The following is a 21,749-nucleotide window of genomic DNA, read 5'->3' as shown; positions in this document are numbered from 1 at the left end:
TAACGTAAATATTTACACATTATTAAAATGTATATCATCAAATGATTAAAAATGTATACATTTGAAAGTTATAAATGAATATATAAATTTACAAGAACAATTAAATAATGTATATATATTTGAATGTCCCCCCGCCCCAGTTTTTTAATAATAAAAGCTGATGACTATGGATACAATATTGTAAATAAAATATTGCAATATTTATTTGTATCGATATTTTCTTACATCCTTACCAATGTTGGTAAGTAATTTATATTTATAGAGCGCTTTTCCAGACCAGGGTTATAAAGTGCTTAAACAATTAAAACAATACTCAATAAAATGTATACTTAAAAGGTCAAGATAACACAGAGAATGACACAGGATTTCCAGAAAATCAAGGAAAAGCCTGCATGAATAAAAAGGTCAACATTTTTTCTCGGTGCAGGTTCCTGCTGCAGCTGGTGGGAGTGCTGCTGGACGACATTTCTTCCAGACAGATAAAAGTCGACATCACGGAGCAGCAACACACGTTCTACTGTCAACAGCTGGGCACGCTGCTCATGTGTCTCATCCACATCTTCAAAAGTGGTGGGTGCAACATTACTGTACAATTCTTTTTCACAATATTATGATATTATTTACATTTGTATGTTGATTGTGCCTCTCAGGAATGTTTCGTAGGATAACATCAGCTGCCAGTCGACTCCTGAAGGGTGAGAGTGGCATCAGTCAAACGGGCGATGAGGCCGGACTTTTCTATACCCTGGACAGTCTAAACAACTTGGTGCAGTGCCTGATTACCACCCACCCTTCCTTGGTGCTCCTCTGGTGCCAAGTCCTTCTGATCATCGACTACACCAACTACTCGTGGTGGGCTGAGGTGCACCAGACCCCCAGGTAGGTTTTGAGCTTGTGGCTAAAACTAAATGCATCTGGTGCGTACGAAACCACTGCCTCCTAAATAATTTTTTTAAATTTATTTAGTAAGGATACAAGCTTTTACAAACATTTCCTTATGTACAAAAGGTCCCACATAGAATTGGCACCAACGTAAAGGCTAAACGTTTAGAAAGACCTAAAGGGCTCATTCAAAGTTATTGCAATGGACATCTATTGTACTCATTAGCATGTGTCAGTTTGTACAAAACTCTCTTCATTTAGATATTGACATTAGTAAATGTGCTTTTTAAAAAAATGTTTAGCTTAAATCTTGGTTACCATAACCACGCCCACTCTGCTGTGATTAGTCAAGCATCACGTGTATAAAGAAAAAAATGGGGCGTTCTGGGGTTGCTGCAGGAGCAGTGAAGCCATTATTGCGACATAATCGCCTTGTTTTGCGAGACTTCAGAAAGGAGGGAACTTTATGATTAACTTAAAAAAAAACCCATTGTCATGATGAGGGACTTACTTGCATGTTTCAAATGTTGAAGTCTTCCTCTCCAAAATCAGAGTTGGATTTTGACTTTAGTTATTAAGTAAAGATGGTCACTGGTTTCTCTTAATTTAGCTGATTGATTGTTGTTATATTAATTCTAACAGTTGTGCAGAAGTGAGGTTGAAACACATCCTTATTTGACCAACTCCATCAAAAAGTCAATAAATTTCAGAAAGTAACCTAGAAAAGACACACCTATGAAGTTAAAACGGTGTCAGATTCACTAAAAAGCTTAACGTGTGCAAAGCAGTACAGAAATTTGACAAAAGGTGGCTACTTTGTTGAGTAGATAAGTCTGCATGTATTTATACATGTCTTATAGTGTAGTTTCTTCAAACATAGTTGTGTGCCTTAATCCGTAATCACATAATCTGCAATCTTAATAGTAGTAGAAAAAAAGAAAACGCATTAAATGAAAGAATGCGTACAAACTTTTGGCCGGATCTGCATTTAGAAAACCTTAAATTCTAACAAAATCTTACTCAATTGATGTATATTTTTAATTGATGACTTTTTTGTCTCTTGCCCTATGACTGTTGACCTTTGGACGTCTGGCTGCCTCATATTCATTTTTCGCAAGCTGCGGACAGTAACTGTTGTAACAGTTTGCATTAGAGAAACGGGCGAGTTCTCTCAACAGCTGATGCACTTGGTATCAACAAAACACTGAACCAGATGGATAATTAAAGTAAATAATATTGTAGCGACGGTTGCGTAGTGGTTAGCGCAGTTGCCTCACAGCAAAAAGCTTGATGGTTCGCTTCCAGGCCAAGGCAACTTGTGACCTTTTTATGTGTGGAGTTTGTATGTTCTCCCCGTGTTGCGTGGGCACTCCGGTTTCTTCCCACAGTCAAAAAACATACAAAGGTTGGTTGAAAACTTGGGGAAATTGTCCGTAGGTATGAGTGTGTGTGTGAATGGTTGTCCCTCTTCGTGTGCCCTGTGACAGACTAGCCTCCTGTCTAGGGTGTCCCCTGACTCTCGCCCAATGAAACTGGGATAGACTCCAGTCTCCCCGTGACCCCCACAAGGGATTAAGCAGTAGAAAATGAATGAATGAATGAATATTGTAGCCATGTCAACAGTCATTGACACCTGTGGTTGGTTGGCTGTTCTGTTCGGGTCACCGTTGTTGAGAGGAATTAAATTGTTTTTTTTTACTCATTATGACTCTACCAGCAGGCAGAGTCTGTCGTGCACAAAGCTGCTGAGCCCTCACGCCTCGGGGGACGGCGAGGAGGAAAAGCCCGAGTCCAAGCTCGCCATGATGAACAGAGAGATTGTACGTCGAGGTGCTCTCATCCTCTTCTGTGACTATGTGGTGAGTCAAAATGGTTTTACATTAGAGTTCCCGTCGACCCACTGAAGGTTTCTTCTCGTCCTTCTAGTGTCAGAACCTCCATGATTCGGAGCATCTAACCTGGTTGATTGTGAACCACGTCAGGGATCTCATCAGTCTCTCACACGAGCCTCCAGTACAAGACTTCATCAGCGCCATACACAGAAACTCTGCAGCCAGCGGCCTTTTCATCCAGGCCATCCAGTCTCGCTGTGACAATCTTACAACCGTGAGTCTTCCTACTTTTAAAAGTTATTTTCTATAATTGATACATTCTTTTTTTGGCTGCAGCCCACTATGTTGAAGAAGACTCTGCAGTGTTTGGAAGGAATCCACCTCAGCCAGTCCGGCTCTCTGCTCATGTTGTACGTGGACAAGCTGCTTAGTACTCCTTTCCGAGTTCTAGCTCGCATGGTGGACACTCTGGCTTGTCGCAGAGTCGAGATGTTGCTGGCGGAGACTTTACAGGTACAACTTACAACGTTTATATTAAAATAATGACATGTTTTTTTTCCCACCAAATGCCCTCAATACTGAGTCAAAACTTTATAAAGTTAAGAACTGTCCACAGAAGTATGTGTTTCTTTATTGAATTATTCTTTAAACAATCAAAGAAATGTAAACTTTCAATATAAAAATGAGAGAATATTGAATTATTTGAATTCAATTTCAAATAATGGAAAATATATATTTTTTACAAATCTACAAATGCAAACTATATTGAATTCAGAAAATATATTTTAAAATGATCGCAATTGGATCAAACTTTGAGTGGAAAAAAAACACATTCATTTTGAAATGTTTATTTTATTATTTATTTACATATTTTATTATTAACAATAAATAAATCAACCTTTAAGAATAGAAATTATTGAATTAATGTTTTTTAAAAATCAATGCAAGAAAATTAAACAATTATTTAAATTAATAAATAAATGTTTTTTAATTAAAGCTTATTTAAGTTTCAACTTTTGAAATGTTACATTCAGCCATTCTCACGGTACTGATGTACTAAATAGATAGATGGATGATAGATAAAACTTTACTAAATGTTATCATTTGACCTTTTCAGAACAGCATTGCTCAGCTGCCTGTTGAGGAGCTGGACAGGATCCAGGAATATCTTCAGACCAGTGGTTTGGCTCAGAGGTATCCTTTGTTGCAGAAGTTTTGTAGAACATTCTTGGGTGAAAGAAAATGGAAAGTGGTTTCAATTCTTCCCTTCATTACAGACACCAGAGGTTCTACTCCTTGTTGGATAGATTCCGAGCAACGGTCGCAAACAACAGTGGTCCCTTGCCTCCGTTAACGTCACACCCGCTCGACGGTGAACCCCCTCCTGCTCCAGAGCTAGTAGTTGCTGATAAGGTGGATCCCATTGTCGCCACAAATGTCATTAACGTCTTGGCCTTTTGAGCTAAAGCATGTTTTTTTGGTTCGTAGGAGTGGTATGCGGCTCTTGTGAGATCTCAGTGCTGCATTAATGGAGACGGTTCCCTTTTGGAGACGACTGAGCTGCTAACGAAGCTTCCACCACAGGACTTGCTGAACATAATGAGCAGCAAGGTGACACAAGACACATCTGGATCATGAATTATTTCACCCTAATCTTCTCTGATATGTCTTCAGATGTTTAATCTGAGTCTGCTGTGTCCGTGCCTGAGTATGGGGGCGCAACGGTTGGCACGCGGCCAGGGGCTGCTTTTGCTAGAGACCTCCTTGAAGGTGACATTGGAGCAGATTTCCGAGGTAGTGCAGTCGAGACCTGAACCACATCAGTCTTTCCTGCCGCCTCCAGGACCGGAACCCTACTGGGAAAAACTAGCCCAAGTGTATGGTAAGTAGATGTGTGTATTGGCAAGAATCTGGCGATATGACACGTATATAGATGCGGTGGCAACGATACAATATATTGTGAAACTGTAATAACAAGGATATATTTGTAGTATTGTCGCGTACCTTACTCTGGTGTTGCAGAATTTACGGACCACATGTCTCTTATGTATAGTCGACTGTATCCCCTCGTCCATGGTCATCGCCACAATATCAGGTTCATTGTCCCTTTAGCTGCGGAGGACACGGAAACCGTAAAAGTACTTAAATAAAAATAATATATGATTTTGAATGCAAGAGAAAAAGTAAACTTATTATAAAATCATAACGTGCCGTTCATGATTGATACTGTATCAGGAAAAAATATTGTGATTTTTAAGTATATCGCAGATGGAAAGACTTTAGTTAAAAAATTATAATATTGTTCGCTCCTTAAATCCAAGACCATGGCCCTCGAATAGTAGACATTCTTCATTATGTGTAATTTTGTGTTCCACGCATTGCAACCACAGATACAAGACTGTTGCCGAGATTTAATTGCATTTTATCATGGATATGCATATCATCTTTGGATAATGGTCTATGAGAATGGATTAATAGTGTTGACTTTTGTCATAATTGGAAAAAATTGAATGTATGTGAAGTTGTTTTTGATATTGACATTGTTTATTTTTTGTATTTCAATAAACTAACTTTGTATTTCAGATCAACCAGGTTTCTACTCCAGGGTCCTATCACTGTGCAGACCTCTGTCCCAGTACCTGCTTATAGTGAACCAGCTCCCGTCTTCACTCCACATCTCGTCAGACAAAGAAGACCTGATCACTACGTTCACATGCACCGCCATTGAGGTAAAAAATAACAAACTGTTACACAGTTCTTTTATTAATAGATGGTTATCTTTCTCTGCATTTCTTCTCTTCTTCATTTAATTAACTCTTTAACTTGGCATAAAAACCACAACCATCTCATCATGACTTGGATAAAATTCAAGCTAACCTTTCAACTTCGTCTTTATCCATGACATTCAAAGTCAAAATGGCCGCCAAGTTAACTCTTTGTTCGCCTCATATCTGGCTATAGAAACAGTAAAATGTGATATTCTTTAAAAGTAACTGGATAAGCTCTATGCGGGTTTGTGCGGCACTGAGCTGAATTAATTTTCTTAGACTTTGAGTGTTCGACAGGAATATTTGGAATAATTGGTTTTGTTTGTTTCTTGCCTCCAAGGTGATAGTGTGGCGTTTGCTCAAGGACCAGCTGCCCCTGAGTGTGGATCTGCAGTGGGGTCTGTCGTGTGTGTGTCTGGCTCTGCAGCAGTCCTGCATCTGGAACAGACTCTCCACCCCGGAGTACACGACGCAAGCGTGTTCCCTCATCTATTGCCTTCGCCTTGTTATGTTGGCAGGTAAGGATCACGTTACACAACGTGAAACTAAACCTGTATTGAAGGTTGATTTTTGTTTCAGTGGCAGTCAGTCCTGGAGACAAGCTCTTGCATCCAGTGAAGATCAAAAAGGCTGCAAATGATTCGGAAGACCAAGTGGATTCACCTAATGCTAACCGTAAAGATTCATGATTGGAATATCAAAGTAACGAAAAGTGGAGGAATAATGTGACAAATGATGGCCATTGTTACAGACGAGTGCGAGCGAGGAGCATGTGAGATCATGGCTGAACTGGTGGAAGGCCTGCAGAGCATCCTGTCACTGGGTCACCGTAGAAACGGCGCCATTCCGGCTTTCCTGACGCCCACTCTTCGAAACATCGTGATCAGTCTTTCACGCCTGCCGCTGGTGAACAGCTTCACCAGAGTTCCTCCGCTGGTCAGTCGAGTTGAAGAGCAGCACGATAAATCTGCCGTCCGTGCTCTCTGTTCATCTCAGCCTTTTCCTTTTAGGTTTGGAAATTGGGCTGGTCCCCTCAACCCGGCGGAGAGTTTGGCACAACATTACCAGAGATTCCTGTGGACTTCCTCCAGGAAAAAGATGTTTTCAGAGAATTCCTCTACAGAATCAACACTTTGGGTAAAGGCCCACATTTCTTTTATTATCAAAAAAATGTTCCATCAGTCTCTGTAGCATTACTCTGCAGTGCTTTGTGGTATTAGTCTGGCAGGCGACCTTCGTACCGCAACACCGCGACCTTCGTAGTAACACTACTAAGCCTTGTAGAGTAATGCTACATAGCCATGTGTAGTTCAAAGCCTCTTGATGTAGTATTATTCTATGAGGCTTTGCAGTATTACTCTGTATGGCTTCATAGTATTTATCTGCGGCGACAAGTGGAGTAATACTACAGTGTAATACATAAAAGAAAGTTATGCTTTTAGATGAGGCTATTTATTATTCACTATCTTCACCCCGTTTCTTTCTCTCTCTACACATCAAAAATACATGCTCTGTCATAGCGGTTCAAGTAATGTTGGCCGACACAAACTATTCCTGGGTCAACACGGTTACATGAGTCTACGTCTGTTTTACTTAAACCACTGGCATCTAGAGAAGTCACAATATCAATGTGAATAGTAATGTACCAATTAATTTTTCCTTCACAAAATAAATGATTTGGATAATTAAAATGAATTGACCAGTGAATAATGAATAGAAAATATCAAAATCATACTTCCTTTTAATTTAATTAACTTAATTTGTTTGATCCGCGCTTTAGATTGTTAATGAAGTTTGCCTCCGACTACATGAGAGGTACAGTATGAATAATCGCAGCATTTTCTCTCAGGCTGGAGCAGCAGGACTCAGTTTGAAGAGACTTGGGCCACTTTGCTCGGGGTGCTGGTCACCCAGCCAATCACAATGGAGCAGGAAGAAGAGGCGCAGCAGGAGGTGAATACAAGTTTTAAACTATATCATACATGTATTTTACAACAATCTTGGTGCATTTCTATGCAGGAGGATCTGGAGAGAACTCAGTTGAATGTGCTGGCGGTGCAGGCCATCACCAGCCTGGTGCTGAGTGCCATGACTCTGCCCACTGCTGGCAACCCCGCGGTCAGTTGTCTGGAACAGCAGCCGCGCAACAAAAGCCTCAAAGCCCTGGAGACGAGGTTTTTAATTTAACATGAAAATCAATCAGTTTTGTTTTTTTGCTTGGGAAAGTATTAAGTAGTATTTAATAGGTTTGGAAGGAAACTTGCTGTCATCAGAGGCGAGGTGGAGAGAGAGATCCAGGCTCTTGTATCCAAGAGGGACAACGTTCACACACACCACCCCTACCACGCCTGGGACCCCGTGCCCTCCTTATCAGCCGCATCTCCAGGTTTAATTTCATCAAGATGCAGAATATTTGAAACGATAATGGCATTAAAAACGTAACCTTTTTGTTCTTCATTAGCTGGAACTTTGATCAGCCATGAAAAGCTGCTCCTGCAGATCAACACGGAGCGAGAGATGGGCAACATGGACTACAAGTTGGGCCAGGTAAGAGGTTTTTATGTCGAGTCCTCATCTGTAAAATAAGTATTTTTAATTGTACTGTCCGTAGGTTTCCATTCACTCTGTGTGGCTGGGTAATAATATCACACCCCTGAGGGAGGAAGAGTGGGGCGACGATGAGGAAGATGAAACGGACACACCAGCACCTGCTTCTCCACCAACTTCCCCCATCAATTCAAGGTTGTATTAAAGTTGCCCCCCCCCCCCGCTCCCCCCACTCATTCCTGATCTTACTTCTCTTAGGAAGCACCGTGCTGGCGTGGACATCCACTCCTGTTCCCAGTTCCTGTTGGAGCTCTACAGCCAGTGGTTGATCCCTGGCTCCACCAACAACCGGAGGACTCCCACCATACTCATCAGTGAGGTGGTCCGATCGGTGAGTTGCATTGACGTTACCTTACTTTTCTCAAAAATAAATCTCATTAAAGGTGTTTAAGGGTTATTTCTTTCCATATTTTCTCTTCTTCCCGGGATTCAGAAGGGTGAACTGCAAACTCACTAACTCAACACGCTTTTAAATTATTTTTATTGATGAACAATATTTTTTACTTCTTTACATTTTATTCTAATCGTTTCTTTAAACTATAAAAGTAGTTTATTATTTTCTGCCTATACGAGCATGTTTGATGCCATCCTAATCGACCAATCAAATCACCAATATACTCATTTTGGAAAAAATATGCTATTTATATTCACACACAATGATGCATAGATTGAATTTAAAATTGTAAAATTCTGCTTTTTGTGTGGAAATAGAATTTACATTGTGGGTTCGAATAGTTCAGTTGTCTGCACTTATTTATTATTATTATTAACACTTAATAGTTAATTTGCTTTAAAGGTATTTTATACATTGTTCAACTTATTTTATTTTTTTGAGGGGAAAATAGTAACAAATGAAACCAACATTACATTGTTGTTCAGTTTAATTGTTGAGGTATTGATCGCACGTATAATGTATGATCAATGATACAAATGAGTTTTGTGTGTTTTATTTGCTAAGGGGAAAAATATGTGTTGCCAGAAAAATTATGATCAACTGCTACAGTAGTAACTAAATTGGTCTTGTTTTTTAAAGACTCCAAATTTAGAAAAATTATTTAATTATTAATTCAAAATTAGATTTTATTTACTCTTTGAAAATATTTCCCTGCACATAGTTATATTATTATTAACAATAATAAAATTAGTTTTAAGTTAACTGATGATCAATTTAAATTGTCTTAAATAATTTTACTTGATGTATCAATTATCTCTAGTCATTCTTAGTTCCTGAAATCAAACATTTTATTTAATATCTTTCCGTTTATTCTCCTCTGCTTCATTTGTAGCTGCTGGCGGTGTCGGACCTTTTCACCGAGAGGAACCAGTTCGACATGATGTTCTCCACGTTGATGGAACTACAGAAGCTTCATCCGCCCGAGGACGAGATCCTCAATCAATATCTGGTGCCTGCCATCTGCAAAGCTGCGGCAGTGTTGGGAATGGTGAGGTCCTTCACGTTCACAAGTCTACTGACGTTGATGACTTTCTGGATTTGTACAGGACAAGGTCATAGCCGAGCCGGTGTGCCGCCTGCTGGAGGCCACCCTGCGCAGCACCCACCTGCCCAGCCGCATGGGAGCTCTGCACGGAGTTCTCTATGTGTTGGAATGCGACCTGCTAGATGACACGGCCAAACAGTTGATCCCCACCATCTGCGACTATCTGCTCTCCAACCTGCGATCCATCGCTCAGTGAGTATCTCTCACCTGTCGGTCACAATAAGAATTTCTTAGAACACACACTGATATTTGCTTTATTGCACAGCAGCGGTTGAGTGACATGAGTTCAGTGAGGTGAAAGTTACATTGATTGTGTCACAGATTTCTCTGACACGAGCTCTTGAATCAAAGAAAAGATTGACCTGAAACAATGAGTGATTGAACTCACCAGAGGGGTTTCGTCAAAGTGACATTCAGTGTCGTACAACTAAGAATTAATAGAAAATGGATTCGAAAAAGCAAATGCAAAAAAGAATTTTCATTTTCTCTTGTTTACTTGTATACTTAAAAGTTTCTGTACAAGTTTTTACATCCGTCATCCCCAAATGTCTCTCTATGAACACGAACAATAATCTTATTTGATGTTGAGCCAAACGCCCAGCAGGCCACACAAAATGCATTTTTTTCATTATTTCAAGCATTATTTCTAGTTAAAAATAATTGATATACCATATTTTTCAGACTATTTAAAAAAAAAAAAGAGGGAGTTAAATTGCTCCAGTTTTGACCAGTTCACTCTTAAAGTATCCCTGATTTATTTTAATTGTATTTTGACCTTTTTGTTACTTGGTTACATTACTACTTACTTATTTCAAATGTAGCAAACTGAGTTACCATTTTAAAGTAACTAGCCCAACACTGCTAAGCAATACCAGGAGCCTTGCAGAGTAATACTGGCAATACTACGAAGCAATAATGGCAATACTATGGAGCAATACTCCACACAATACTGATAATACTACAGAGCCTTTTTAAGTAATACTGGCAATACTACAGAGTCTCTCTGAGTATTAATGGTAATACTATGGTGTAATATTGGCAATCCTATGGAGCAATACTGGCAATACTACAGAGTCTCTCTGAGTAATACTGCCGATACTATGGTGTAATACTAGCAATACTACGGAGCCTCTCCGAGTAATACTGGCAATACTGTGGAGCAATACTGGCAATACTACAGAGTCTCTCTGAGTAATACTGGTGATACTATGGTGTAATACTGGCAATACTACAGAGCCTCTCCGAGTAATACTGGCAATACTATGGAGCAATACTGGCGATACTACAGTCTCTCTCTGAGTAATACTGGTGAATCTATGGTGTAACACTGGCAATACTACAGAGCCTCTCTGGCAATAGTTGCAATACTGTGTAAAATACAATCAGGAGTTACTTCCAATAATTTTTGTTGGTTCTTTCTGCGCAGGAGTGTGAACCTACACAACCAGCAGCATGTGTTGGTCATGTGCGCTGTTGCCTTCTACATGATGGAGAACTACCCGCTGGATGTCGGCCCAGAGTTCATGGCGGGAGTTATCCAGGTAACGCGGAGTAAAAACATCTATTTTAAGTACATTTCAAAGTAAATCTTTTACTTCCCAGCTGTGCGGCGTCATGGTGTCTGCCAGCGAGGACTCCACCCCGTCGGTGATCTATCACTGCGTGCTGCGAGGCCTGGAGCGCCTCCTGCTGTCAGAGCAGTTGTCTCGCGTGGACGGCGACGCGCTGGTGAAACTCAGCGTGGACAGAGTCAACATGCCTTCGCCTCACAGAGCCATGGCGGCACTCGGCCTCATGCTCACCTGCATGTACACTGGTCAGTGGAACACTCAAGAGATCCACGACTTATTGTATTAGTTTATTGACTTCAACTTCTATTTACTTTAAACAGTAATCTAGACATACTCTTTATATCGCATGTATAAAATAATTCTCTCTAGTGGTTTCATTTTGAATGTTTAATTCTTTCTCTTCTTGGCATGAAATGAGTAGTTCTCCCTCTCTTCCTCGTGCGATTGACAGATGGATATCGCTTTTGGTTATTTCATTAATATACATATAGCTTTGGCTCATTGCAAGTGATGTCCAAATATATGTATGTTTTAAGAAAAGAACCAGAGTTGATGTTTCTGTCTAATTGTTGACGTCTATAGTCTTAATGTAAAACTGAAGTTTAAGTGATTTATTTTTATTTTTGGAGACACTTTAGTGAATATATATTTAACCCGTCTGTGACAAATCGGGTATGATCATGTCACGGACTGTGACTAATTTCATAAAAGACCTTTAGGTGCGTGACTTGACTTCCTGTTGAGAGGAAAATGTTGTTTTGTTAAAATCCCTCGTGAAAGTTTTTTTAAGCAGTCAAGTTCTGTTCATTTGGGTTCGACAAACGACTTGAAGATTTTGGCCCCTGGTGGGATTGATTGCGTTTGAGACCCCTGGACTAGAAGCATCTGTCAGTGCAAGTGACCTTTCAGTTCTCTCCAGTCTTTGATGGTATTTAAACACCTACCTGCCTCCTTGTGCATGTGATTTATTCATTTTATTCCATACACTCTTCTTCTACACCTCTAACCCTGACGTCGTCCCGACTAACGCTAGCAGCATTTCTACTCTCCCTGTACAAGCTGGAATAACCCCTGAACCCTCCAGCAGATTATTAGATTGTCTTTACACTTGTGCCATGAACTGCAGAGATAGTTTTCAATCTGGATTTAGAAAATACTCTCTAAAAGTATCAGTGCCATCAGAATATTGAATGGTTGGTTAGCATTTAATTATTATTATTGATTTTAATTTACTTCATTAATTTCTATATTAAAAGGTTGATGTATACTATTATATTATTGTTTTACACATGAAGTTTGATATTCTTATTCCAATCATTCAAAAACAAATGTTCTAAATTTAATATTCGTCCATTTATAGCCTTTTAAATTCAATACAAAAATGTTGGTATAATTGTTCCACCCGACGATACCAAAAAAGTATTGATCGAAAGTTTTAACATTTTTATATTGAATTTATGAAGCTGTGAATTAAATGTATTGAATTTAGAAAATGTATTTTTTTTTATTATTGGAATTATAATATCAAACTCCAAATTAAACCTTTCAATATACATATTATTGAATTAAATTATATTAAATCTAAATAGATTCAATTAAATGCTTAATCATTTCAATAAAAAAAAATTCAAAGTTTAATTATTTAAACTGTTAAATTCTACCATTAAATATTCTGATGTCACTGATATAGTTCCATAATACTTCCATTAATAGCCAAATTGTAAATTGTACTTATACTTCTATAATGTTTTATGTTGCACAGTTTACTGTCAAACATTCCAAATTAGTGGACCCCCTGAAGAATTCAGATTCTGTTCCTTCTGAAATTGAAACCTCTCAAACTTAGACACAAGAACCAAATCTAAAATGTGATTCTGTTTAACCAAAGCGCCTCTAAAGAAATAAAAAAATAACTGTCTCACTCCCAATCTAATCCCTCCCTCACTGGCTTCGCCCGGTGCCCACCTCCCTTCTCGTCCTCTCAGCGGTGCTAGCGTCGGGTTCGGAAGTGACCGGGGTTAGAGGTCATGTTGACTCTGGCTCTGCTCTAGTGGAGGCGCCGGGCGTCACGGCGGGTCATGTTGGTTTCTCCTCAGGCAAGGAGAAGGGCAGCCCCGCCAGCCGCCCAGCCCACTCCGACCCCCAGGCCCCTGACAGCGAGTCCATCATCGTTGCCATGGAGAGGGTCTCGGTCCTCTTTGACAGGTAGACTCATACCTTCATACACTTTCTTCATTTAATCCGTCAAAAATATATAATGTTGTTTTTTTTATAATCCCAGGATCAGGAAGGGTTTACCCAGCGAGGCTCGAGTGGTTTCGCGGATTCTACCCCAGTTTCTGGACGACTTCTTTCCACCGCAGGACATCATGAACAAAGTCATCGGAGAGTTTCTGTCCAATCAGCAGCCGTATCCACAGTTCATGGCGACGGTCGTCTACAAGGTCAGCAGAGGACGCCGACACGTTTGTAGCAAAGTTAATGGGTTTAATACAACGTCATCCGCCGGGTCGACGCTAACGTGTATCACGATACAGTGGCAACATTACGATATTCTGCGAAATTGTAGGATCAAGGATATATTTGTAGTATATTAGGTACTTGACTCTGATGTTATCACACCACATGACTGTTGAAAGTCGTAATTGTTTTCATTTGTTTTCAAACCAAAAAAAATCCAAACAATGGCTTCAAAAGCTTCTGGAATCAAGTGTATCATCTCGTCCTTATTAATGTCATTTCATGGTAATGTCTCTTAATTTTATTGTTATATGTTGAATTTTATTGATCTCTTATTTCATTTTTGTATTCTCTAACGCCACCATAACAAATTCCAGTGTTTTCTTTATAACAAAGTTATCTGATTCTGACGTTGCTCAACTGTATCCTCTTGTCCTCAGTCATCGCCAGGATCTCAAGGAATTTCATTGTTGCTTTAGCTGCAGAGGACGTAATGACTGCTGCCGTTGTTAATTAAAAGTGAATCAAATTTAAACGTTATAAATGTCTATTGATACTGTACCATGAAAAAAAAAGAAAAGACTATCTTTAAGTTTATCAATATTTCCTACACACCCACTAGAAAGTCTCTGTCTGTAGAAGCTCTGTGAACCCTGAAGAATAACCCTTGACGGTTATTCTTGTTCCTGACAAGCTACCTGCAAGAACATCAGATGGGTCAAAGTGCGGCACTTTTCATAGATCTCGTCCAGGTCGAAAACCTGCCCCCGGGGGGGGGGAAGTGTTTTATTTTGATATCCAACTGGCCAGAAAAACATCAAGGGGTTCTGCTGGACACGCCTTAATAAACACAACCATGAGATGAAGGTGAAAAACTGATGCATGTCTTCTTCTGTGATGACCCTTCCCCTGCTCCTCAGGTGTTCCAGACCCTCCACGCCACGGGCCAGTCCTCGATGGTGAGGGACTGGGTGCTGCTGTCTTTGTCCAACTTCACCCAGAGGACCCCGGTGGCCATGGCCATGTGGAGCCTGTCCTGCTTCTTTGTCTCCGCCTCCACGTCTCAATGGATCTCATCCTTGTATCCTTGAGTTCTCTGAGTCATGAAGCAGCTCCCATAATGCTTTGCCGCCCAGCCAACCAATCACAGTTGATGATCACTTTTGACATGGCAACATAGGAGTATTATTGAAATACAGTATTCTACCGACCAATCAGCCATCAATAAATAGAGCAGTTTGTAGAAATGCATCATGGGAGTTCACTTTTTTATTGGCACCATCAGTATGGTGGGTGCGGTAATTGGTAAACCAAGTTCTGTGGTTGTTTTACTCCATTTTCTGTACAAAAAAACCCTTTTTAAAACACTGAACAATGACGTGTGCAAAGACATGTTGTTTCCCAAAAATATAGAAGCGATGTAAAATCACTCCGCTTGCAATCGCAACATACAATTGAACATATTAGTTCCCACGCCCCCCACTGTTGGAACAGGGTAATTACATTGCTTTAGTTAATCATATTCAAAGTGAACAAATAAGCTCCATTCTCCTTGTGAATGTTATTGCCATGACTCACCCAACATGTTGCCTGTTCCCAGCTTTATTGCTCAAGTCTCATAGTGGGAAGGCAATAAAATGAAACTAATCATTTCAGAGAAATAAACGAGTGTTTACTCGGAGCAGCTTCTATAGGACGACCTGAATGCCAAGACTTTCTTTAACCCTCGCTGTTGTTCAGATTGCCACACGTGGTCAGCAGAATGGGCTCCAACGAGGCTGTGGACGTCAACCTCTTCTGCCTGGTGGCCATGGACTTTTACCGGCACCAGATCGACGAAGAGCTGGACCGGAGGTCTTTCCAGTCGGTGTTTGAGACCGTGGCGGTGCCCGGGAGCCCGTATCACAAGCTGCTGGGCTGCCTGCAGTCAATCCACCTGGACACGACACTTTGAGTGTGTGGGGGGGGGCGGCGGCTGGAGTGGGGGGGGTCTCACAAAAACCTAAAAAAGAATTCCTTACTTGGCACTTTAGCAAGGACAAGTAGGTCAGGTCTGCTTGTTTCGTGACGACTTTACAATGTGACGTCGTCATCGTGATGTTTTAAAACTCGTCGATCTTGTGAGATTTGCTAAATCTGCTGGTAGGAACAGAAACCGCTTTAAAAATCATCGTCCTAGTTTACACGCCGTCTCATCGACACGTTTTTCCAAGATGGTCGTTCGAGAGACTCGATCAGAACAAACCCAAAGCAGAAAGAGTGACGGGAAGCTTCCTCTTTTAACCACCCCCCCATTCTCCCCATTATCCGATTTTAGTTTTTGATTTTACTTCTCAGGACACTATAATATGTGCTTATTGTTGTTTATCGAGACTGGAAGGTAAATTTAAATATTGTAAAATGTCATTGTAAAGTAATATAATAAACCGTGGTGCATGAATCCACTGTGTCGACGAAACACGCCAACAAGAAAGTCACAGTTGTCGCTCTGTAAATACACTCGCCTTAGATCCGATATACTCTCGTCCCTGTACAGCGTGAGCATGCAGAGCTTCGACTATTCCTCGCAGTCTATTACTTCAGTGTCGCCGTGGTTACGGTTTCTATGGATATAAGATGCAAGCCGCAAGTCTTGTGACCTCGGCGACCGACAGCAGCTTTCGACAAATCATGCAGGAATTCAGTTCTTTGTTGAGCTTTAAATATTTTGTCTGTTGAAGATTAGTCGTGCAAAAGTACTACACAAACCTTGCACCTACAATACAAAGTGGTCATAATGTTCAGTGCGTTCTAGAGCTACAATAAATCCTGGAATACAGATGTTTTTTGTTTTTTTCCCCTTCCTTTCTCACTTCCTCTCTGCACTTCTGAAAAATAGATCTTCAATTAAAGTGGAGTGATGGAATTTCCTCCGGGGGGCATCTTTGCAGGTCGCTAATCAGATTAAACAATCATTAGAGGTTTGGGTTCAGGGGTGAGCCGGCCGGGTCCGGGACTCTTTGCCTTCTTAAAAACACTCCATTGACCAAAAGGAATCGACTCTCTTCCCATTAGAGCAAATTGGATTTCGGTTTCTTCCTGTTCATTAATGTCCAGAGGCTCGTTTCTGTCTTCATTCCATCGACTCGTGAGGAAGAATTAGCTCGTCCGACTGATCTTCAGTCTCTCTTTTCATTTGTCCGTGGAAACGAGTGTGTGTTTAAGAGATTATAAGATATGAATAAATTATTTAAAGATCTTAATGTTACCATCTATCTATGGTTGTCACTTGTTCTTCAACTTTCTTTTCAAAAGTCTTCGTCTTTTGTCCTCAAGTGCAGTCTTTTTTTCCTTTTGTTATCTTAAACAATCGCTTAACTGTGACTTTACTTGAATGGACACGACAGTGTCTCACAACACCCTTGTAAAGCAAAAAAGAAACAATGTAACCATGGAAACGTGGCAAACGAGCCGGACTTGAACGTGTTTAACTGGACGGTAAACATCATCAAGGACCAAAACTCCTTTAAATTCTTCTGACCCTTTTTTTTTCACTCGGTAATGGTATGAAAAGCTTACATTTACAGCACCCATTAAGTTCTTAAAAGGAATTAACAGGATTATGTTGCTGTTGCTGCTGCTGCCATCTGGTTCATCGAGCAAATCATGAGTGAGGGGCTCACAAATCGTACTGTACATCCGGCTTCTGACTCAAAAACCTGTTGTCTTTGCAATAACTGCATATTTAACTTTTATGTATAATATAGCTGTAGTGTGCGTCCCAAGTTTGGAAACCATTCAATATTTAAACTTGCATCTTAAATGGTTTTTTTATTAATAGTTTCTATCAATTGACTTTTATTTACATTTTATCCATGATTAAGAATCTGAGTATAAATAACAAACATTTTTTATTTTTTTTAAATGTCTCTTAATAGCACTTTCGTTCATTTCAAACATTTTTTGGCTTTAAAAAAATGGCTTTACAACTTCAATTGTGGTCAATATTGTAAGATGGATAAATAATAATGGATTGATTAAAAAAAAAGTTAATTCTTTGAAGTAAAGTTAAAAAAAACAAAACAACTAAGATCTAAATAAGAAACTGATGGATCTTCCCTTCCTGGACGCTCCCCTCGTCCACTGAGCAGTCCACCTCCCACTCCTCCTTCAGGCCACTTCACCAGATGGTGCTGCCTTTTCTTTTGTTGACTCATCCTGTCTTCCTCTCGCCATCCTCGGACTCTTGAAATGGCTGCACAACAGGTCAGTGTTTGTTTACGAACCACTTCTCTGCGTTACGACTCCACGAGTCGCTTTTGTTTTACTTAAAAAGTATCTTTTCTTCGCCACAAATCCCTTCACCAACCTCTCGTTACCATAACCAACCCCTTTGTTATCGCACACTTAGCCTCGTAACCTTTTTAAAAGTGTTTTATTTAAACTTTAAACACCTGTAAACAAACAAAAAAAAAAAAGTCGCTCCTCTACATACTTTTATTTGTGATTTCTCAAACTAACTTTAGCCAATTTCTCAGCATAACTGTTTCAATGATCGACGGCTCGCTTGACCAATGACGAGCCGGGCGACGTCTGTGTATGCAGTCGTTGCCAGAGCTACGGCCAATCAGCGTGTAGGATATGTTTGTGGGCGGGTCAAGATGTCAGCATGGAGGGATGCACTTGGGACGCTAAGTGAAGGAAAAAAAAAAGAAAAAGTTGTGCAGCAAGTTCTGCGAAGAACATTAAGTTTATTAATGTTAAGTTAAGGTTTAACTAGTCTCTTTCCGTAACGTGTGATGGTTTAGTAAACGCTCGAGTCACACGCATCGGCGTCTAAACGTTATATCGCTATAAAGACGAGTGAGCAGAGCAAGAGTGTTAATTACGTTGTTACTGATAAAGTTGGATTCAAAATTTTGCCAACAGGTGTGTGACCTCCTTTGATTGAGTGGCGCATACTGACGTCACTCAGGTGTGGTACCTTTGAAACGCTTCACGGCAACTATCCGACAAAACGTTTTTTATTAAGACTTTTTTTATATAACGGTGGTCATTTAAATTAAATACAATAAATGCGAATTTGTCAATAAAACAACCAGGCTTTATAAAAATGTCCAGTTAGCGTTACCCTGTGTTCTCTTTAAACATATCAAATACGGTATAAAATGACCAGAATGCAGTCGACTTAAATATAAATACTGATATAATACTCAAATACTAGCATTTCCTCTTATTTTTCTCTGCTTTGATTCCCAGGTGGAGGACCCGTGTCACGTCTAGCCACCTTTACCTTGGATGGACGCCTGTTATTATTCGTCTGTTTTTACGCTGGCGTCGATATTTCCCGACCGGACAACGATGGCGCCGGACCGGCAGGGATATTAAAGAGTTGATGGACAGGATTGGACTCTGAAACGATGTTTAAACAAGTGGATACTTCGTCGAGGAGACGGACTCGAGGCGGAGGCGATCCCCATCGGTCGCAGTCGCCGCCCTCCTTTCCCCAGCAAGGTCGTATCCGGGCGGTGGAGGTCGCCCGGGGGAGGACCGGGTACGGCTTCACCCTGTCGGGTCAGGGCCCGTGCGTCCTCAGCTGCATCCTCAAAGGTTCCCCGGCGGATTACGTGGGCCTGCGGTCGGGCGACTACATCCTCTCGGTCAACGACATCAACGTGTCGCAGGCGTCGCACGAGGACGTGGTGAAGCTCATCGGACGATGCTCCGGCATCTTGAGGCTGGTCATCGCTGAAGGCGAGCGTCACAGGCGACATCATCACCATCATCATCATCAACAACAACATCATCATCATCATCATCACCGGAGCGCCGGGAGCCGCCACCACAGCAGCAGTACCCTGGCGGCGGCGTACCCGGACTCTTGCTCCAGCGACGACGAGCTGGACAACTTCTACAACGGCTCCAAGACCGCTCCGAGGGGAGGATGGGTGAAATCCAAAATGGATCCCAAGCAGCTGGGAATCAACCGGGCGGAGAAGGTGGTGGCGGAGCTTCAGTCGGGAGGGATTTTCAACATGATTTTCGAGAACTCCAGCCATTCGTCCAGCAGCTCCGACAAAGACCGACCCGCCGCTTCCTCCAACGCGGCCAAACTTCGCCCGCTGTCCGACCCGGACTTCCCGCCCTATCGTAAACCCCCACGCTCCCAGAGCAACCCCATCCTTCTCTCTGAGGAGGAGATGGCTCACGTCCTGAACGACGATTCCGTATTCTTGGACTCGGACTTCCATCACCTGAGCCTCCACCAGCGACACGAAGAGGACGTAGGAGAAGGAGGAGACTTGATCCTGGAGCCCGGCGAGGGCATCCTGAACGTGGGCATGATCGTGGGCTATCTGGGCTCGATTGAGTTGGCCTCCACCGGCACGAGCCTGGAGAGCGACAGCCTGCAGGCCATCAGAGGCAGCATGAGACGCCTCAGAGCCGAGCAGAAGATCCATTCCCTGGTCCTCATGAAGGTGAGAAAGGTTTATGACACCGTTTTGTAAACAAATGCAGTGATTGGCAGTGATGCAATGTAGGTCCATGCAGTTGCACTTTTCTGACACTGGAGGGTGCCAGAAACAATACTTTGAGTCCTATGTTTTGTTGCTTTAAGGCACACGTTTGTAAAACTCACCATAATCTATGTACAATCTTGATACAACTGAAGTCATTGCTGGAAAAAAGTATTTCTTCTTTAACCGAAGTATAAGTTTGATTGTTAATAGTTAATAGTTCCCATCCTTTGACTTGAAGTTTTATATTTAACTATCTTGCACCCAAGCTTCTTTATAGATCATGAGTTTAAAACTTTTTCTTTAGGGAGTGTCAAAGGGAATTATTATTTTTTATGTATTAAGCAATGAATCTTTTTTTTTCTTTCAATAGTTGAATTCAATCATTTCTGCACTGACATGCTTTTTATTGAATGAATGAATCCAATAGTTTGTAAATTCAGTAGTGGAATTTCTTCAATTATTTAATTAAAATTAAAAAAAAAATTGAATGTTAGGAAATGAGTTTGATATTATAATTCAAAAAAGAAACTTTCCGAAATTTATTTTGGAGCTTTTTAGAATCAATATTACAGCAATTTGGACAATATCACAATAATTAGGAAAATATTTCGATGCCTTATTAAATGAAAACAAAAGTCCTAAATTGTTGTAATACACAAATGATTGAAAACAATAATTAAATAAAACCAAATGTAACGTTAAATGTTTCCGATGTCACTGATAAACTTCCTCAATATAAATTATAAAAGGCTTGTGTTATAAATACGAAAAAAATACATTTATTTGAAATAATGGATTTTTTTTAAAGTGCAAAAGGTATACATTTGAAAACTGTCCATCATCAGATGATTGTATCTTCATGAAACATTGTTCCTCAGGTCATGCACGACTGTGTGCGTCTGTGCGGCGACAGAGGTCAGGTTCTGGCCACCTATCCTGCCGAGAAACTGGCTTTCAGCGCCTGTTGCCCGGACGACAGGCGCTTCTTCGGCCTGGTGACCATGCAGGCCACCGACGACGAGTTCCATTTTCTCAATGGGATGTATGAGGACGGCGGGTTGAGGACTTCCTGCCACGTGTTCATCGTGGATCCAGACCTTTGTCAGCACCAGGTAACAAAACCTTATATTGGGGTTCAAGAAATGATCCCCACATTGTTTCTGCCCCCCCCCGTCCTCAGTCAATATTCAACAGGACTGTATCTACTGTATTTTCCGGACTATAAGTCGCTCCGGAGTACAAGTCGCACCAGCCATAAAATGCATCATAAAGAAGGAAAAAACATTTATAAGTCGCACTGGAGTATAAGTCGCATTTTTGGGGGAAATTTATTTGATAAAATCCAACACCAAGAACAGACATGTCATCTTGAAAGACTATTTAATATAAAAATAGAATAGAGGCAACAATAGGCTGAATAATTGTACGTTACGTTACATGACACAACTGAGAACATGCCTGGTATGTTAACATAACATATTAAGAGTTAATCAGATAACTATAGCATAAATAACATGCTAAGAAGTTCACCAAACCATACGTGTAACTCCAAATGACTAAAATCCAATGAAATCTTCATCCTCGGTGTCACTTTTAAACAACTCTGCTAACTCCAGAGGTAGAAGATGCG

General features: G+C 40.8%; 2 protein-coding genes across 12 annotated transcripts in view; both read left to right on the top strand.

Annotated features, from left to right (window-relative positions):
* Positions 1 to 16,439, top strand: part of htt (huntingtin) — a 35,435-nt gene extending 18,996 nt beyond the window's left edge. For 6 of the 9 annotated variants that reach the window (XM_087804061.1, XM_087804038.1, XM_087804094.1 and 3 more), the window contains 28 exons: positions 428 to 570; positions 651 to 879; positions 2,600 to 2,741; positions 2,809 to 2,988; positions 3,051 to 3,227; positions 3,832 to 3,908; positions 3,992 to 4,127; positions 4,203 to 4,325; positions 4,389 to 4,596; positions 5,298 to 5,443; positions 5,823 to 6,000; positions 6,062 to 6,157; positions 6,234 to 6,418; positions 6,493 to 6,619; positions 7,332 to 7,435; positions 7,502 to 7,656; positions 7,729 to 7,868; positions 7,944 to 8,029; positions 8,094 to 8,224; positions 8,288 to 8,420; positions 9,376 to 9,531; positions 9,590 to 9,780; positions 11,015 to 11,129; positions 11,191 to 11,404; positions 13,145 to 13,364; positions 13,441 to 13,603; positions 14,540 to 14,700; positions 15,360 to 16,439. In XM_087804061.1, the coding sequence (XP_087660187.1) occupies positions 428 to 570; positions 651 to 879; positions 2,600 to 2,741; positions 2,809 to 2,988; positions 3,051 to 3,227; positions 3,832 to 3,908; positions 3,992 to 4,127; positions 4,203 to 4,325; positions 4,389 to 4,596; positions 5,298 to 5,443; positions 5,823 to 6,000; positions 6,062 to 6,157; positions 6,234 to 6,418; positions 6,493 to 6,619; positions 7,332 to 7,435; positions 7,502 to 7,656; positions 7,729 to 7,868; positions 7,944 to 8,029; positions 8,094 to 8,224; positions 8,288 to 8,420; positions 9,376 to 9,531; positions 9,590 to 9,780; positions 11,015 to 11,129; positions 11,191 to 11,404; positions 13,145 to 13,364; positions 13,441 to 13,603; positions 14,540 to 14,700; positions 15,360 to 15,573 (4,330 nt within the window). In that variant the 3' untranslated portion in view covers positions 15,574 to 16,439. The remainder of the gene's footprint in view (positions 1 to 427; positions 571 to 650; positions 880 to 2,599; positions 2,742 to 2,808; positions 2,989 to 3,050; positions 3,228 to 3,831; positions 3,909 to 3,991; positions 4,128 to 4,202; positions 4,326 to 4,388; positions 4,597 to 5,297; positions 5,444 to 5,822; positions 6,001 to 6,061; positions 6,158 to 6,233; positions 6,419 to 6,492; positions 6,620 to 7,331; positions 7,436 to 7,501; positions 7,657 to 7,728; positions 7,869 to 7,943; positions 8,030 to 8,093; positions 8,225 to 8,287; positions 8,421 to 9,375; positions 9,532 to 9,589; positions 9,781 to 11,014; positions 11,130 to 11,190; positions 11,405 to 13,144; positions 13,365 to 13,440; positions 13,604 to 14,539; positions 14,701 to 15,359) is intronic. The other 3 variants (XM_087804078.1, XM_087804069.1, XM_087804045.1) reach the window with 2 other exon arrangements.
* A 1,337-nt stretch (positions 16,440 to 17,776) lies between these two features.
* The window catches only part of rgs12b (regulator of G protein signaling 12b), a 37,383-nt gene continuing 33,410 nt past the window's right edge, over positions 17,777 to 21,749 (top strand). For all 3 annotated transcript variants that reach the window (XM_087804150.1, XM_087804166.1, XM_087804160.1), the window contains exons 1-3: positions 17,777 to 17,864; positions 18,858 to 20,077; positions 20,998 to 21,231. In XM_087804150.1, the coding sequence (XP_087660276.1) occupies positions 19,019 to 20,077; positions 20,998 to 21,231 (1,293 nt within the window). In that variant the 5' untranslated portion in view covers positions 17,777 to 17,864; positions 18,858 to 19,018. The remainder of the gene's footprint in view (positions 17,865 to 18,857; positions 20,078 to 20,997; positions 21,232 to 21,749) is intronic.

This window comes from Callionymus lyra, chromosome 1 (genome assembly GCF_982586985.1).
Source record: "Callionymus lyra chromosome 1, fCalLyr1.hap1.1, whole genome shotgun sequence".
NCBI lineage: Eukaryota > Metazoa > Chordata > Actinopteri > Syngnathiformes > Callionymidae > Callionymus > Callionymus lyra.
The sequence above is the reverse complement of the archived record's forward strand: the minus strand, read 5'-3'. Positions and strand labels throughout refer to the sequence as shown.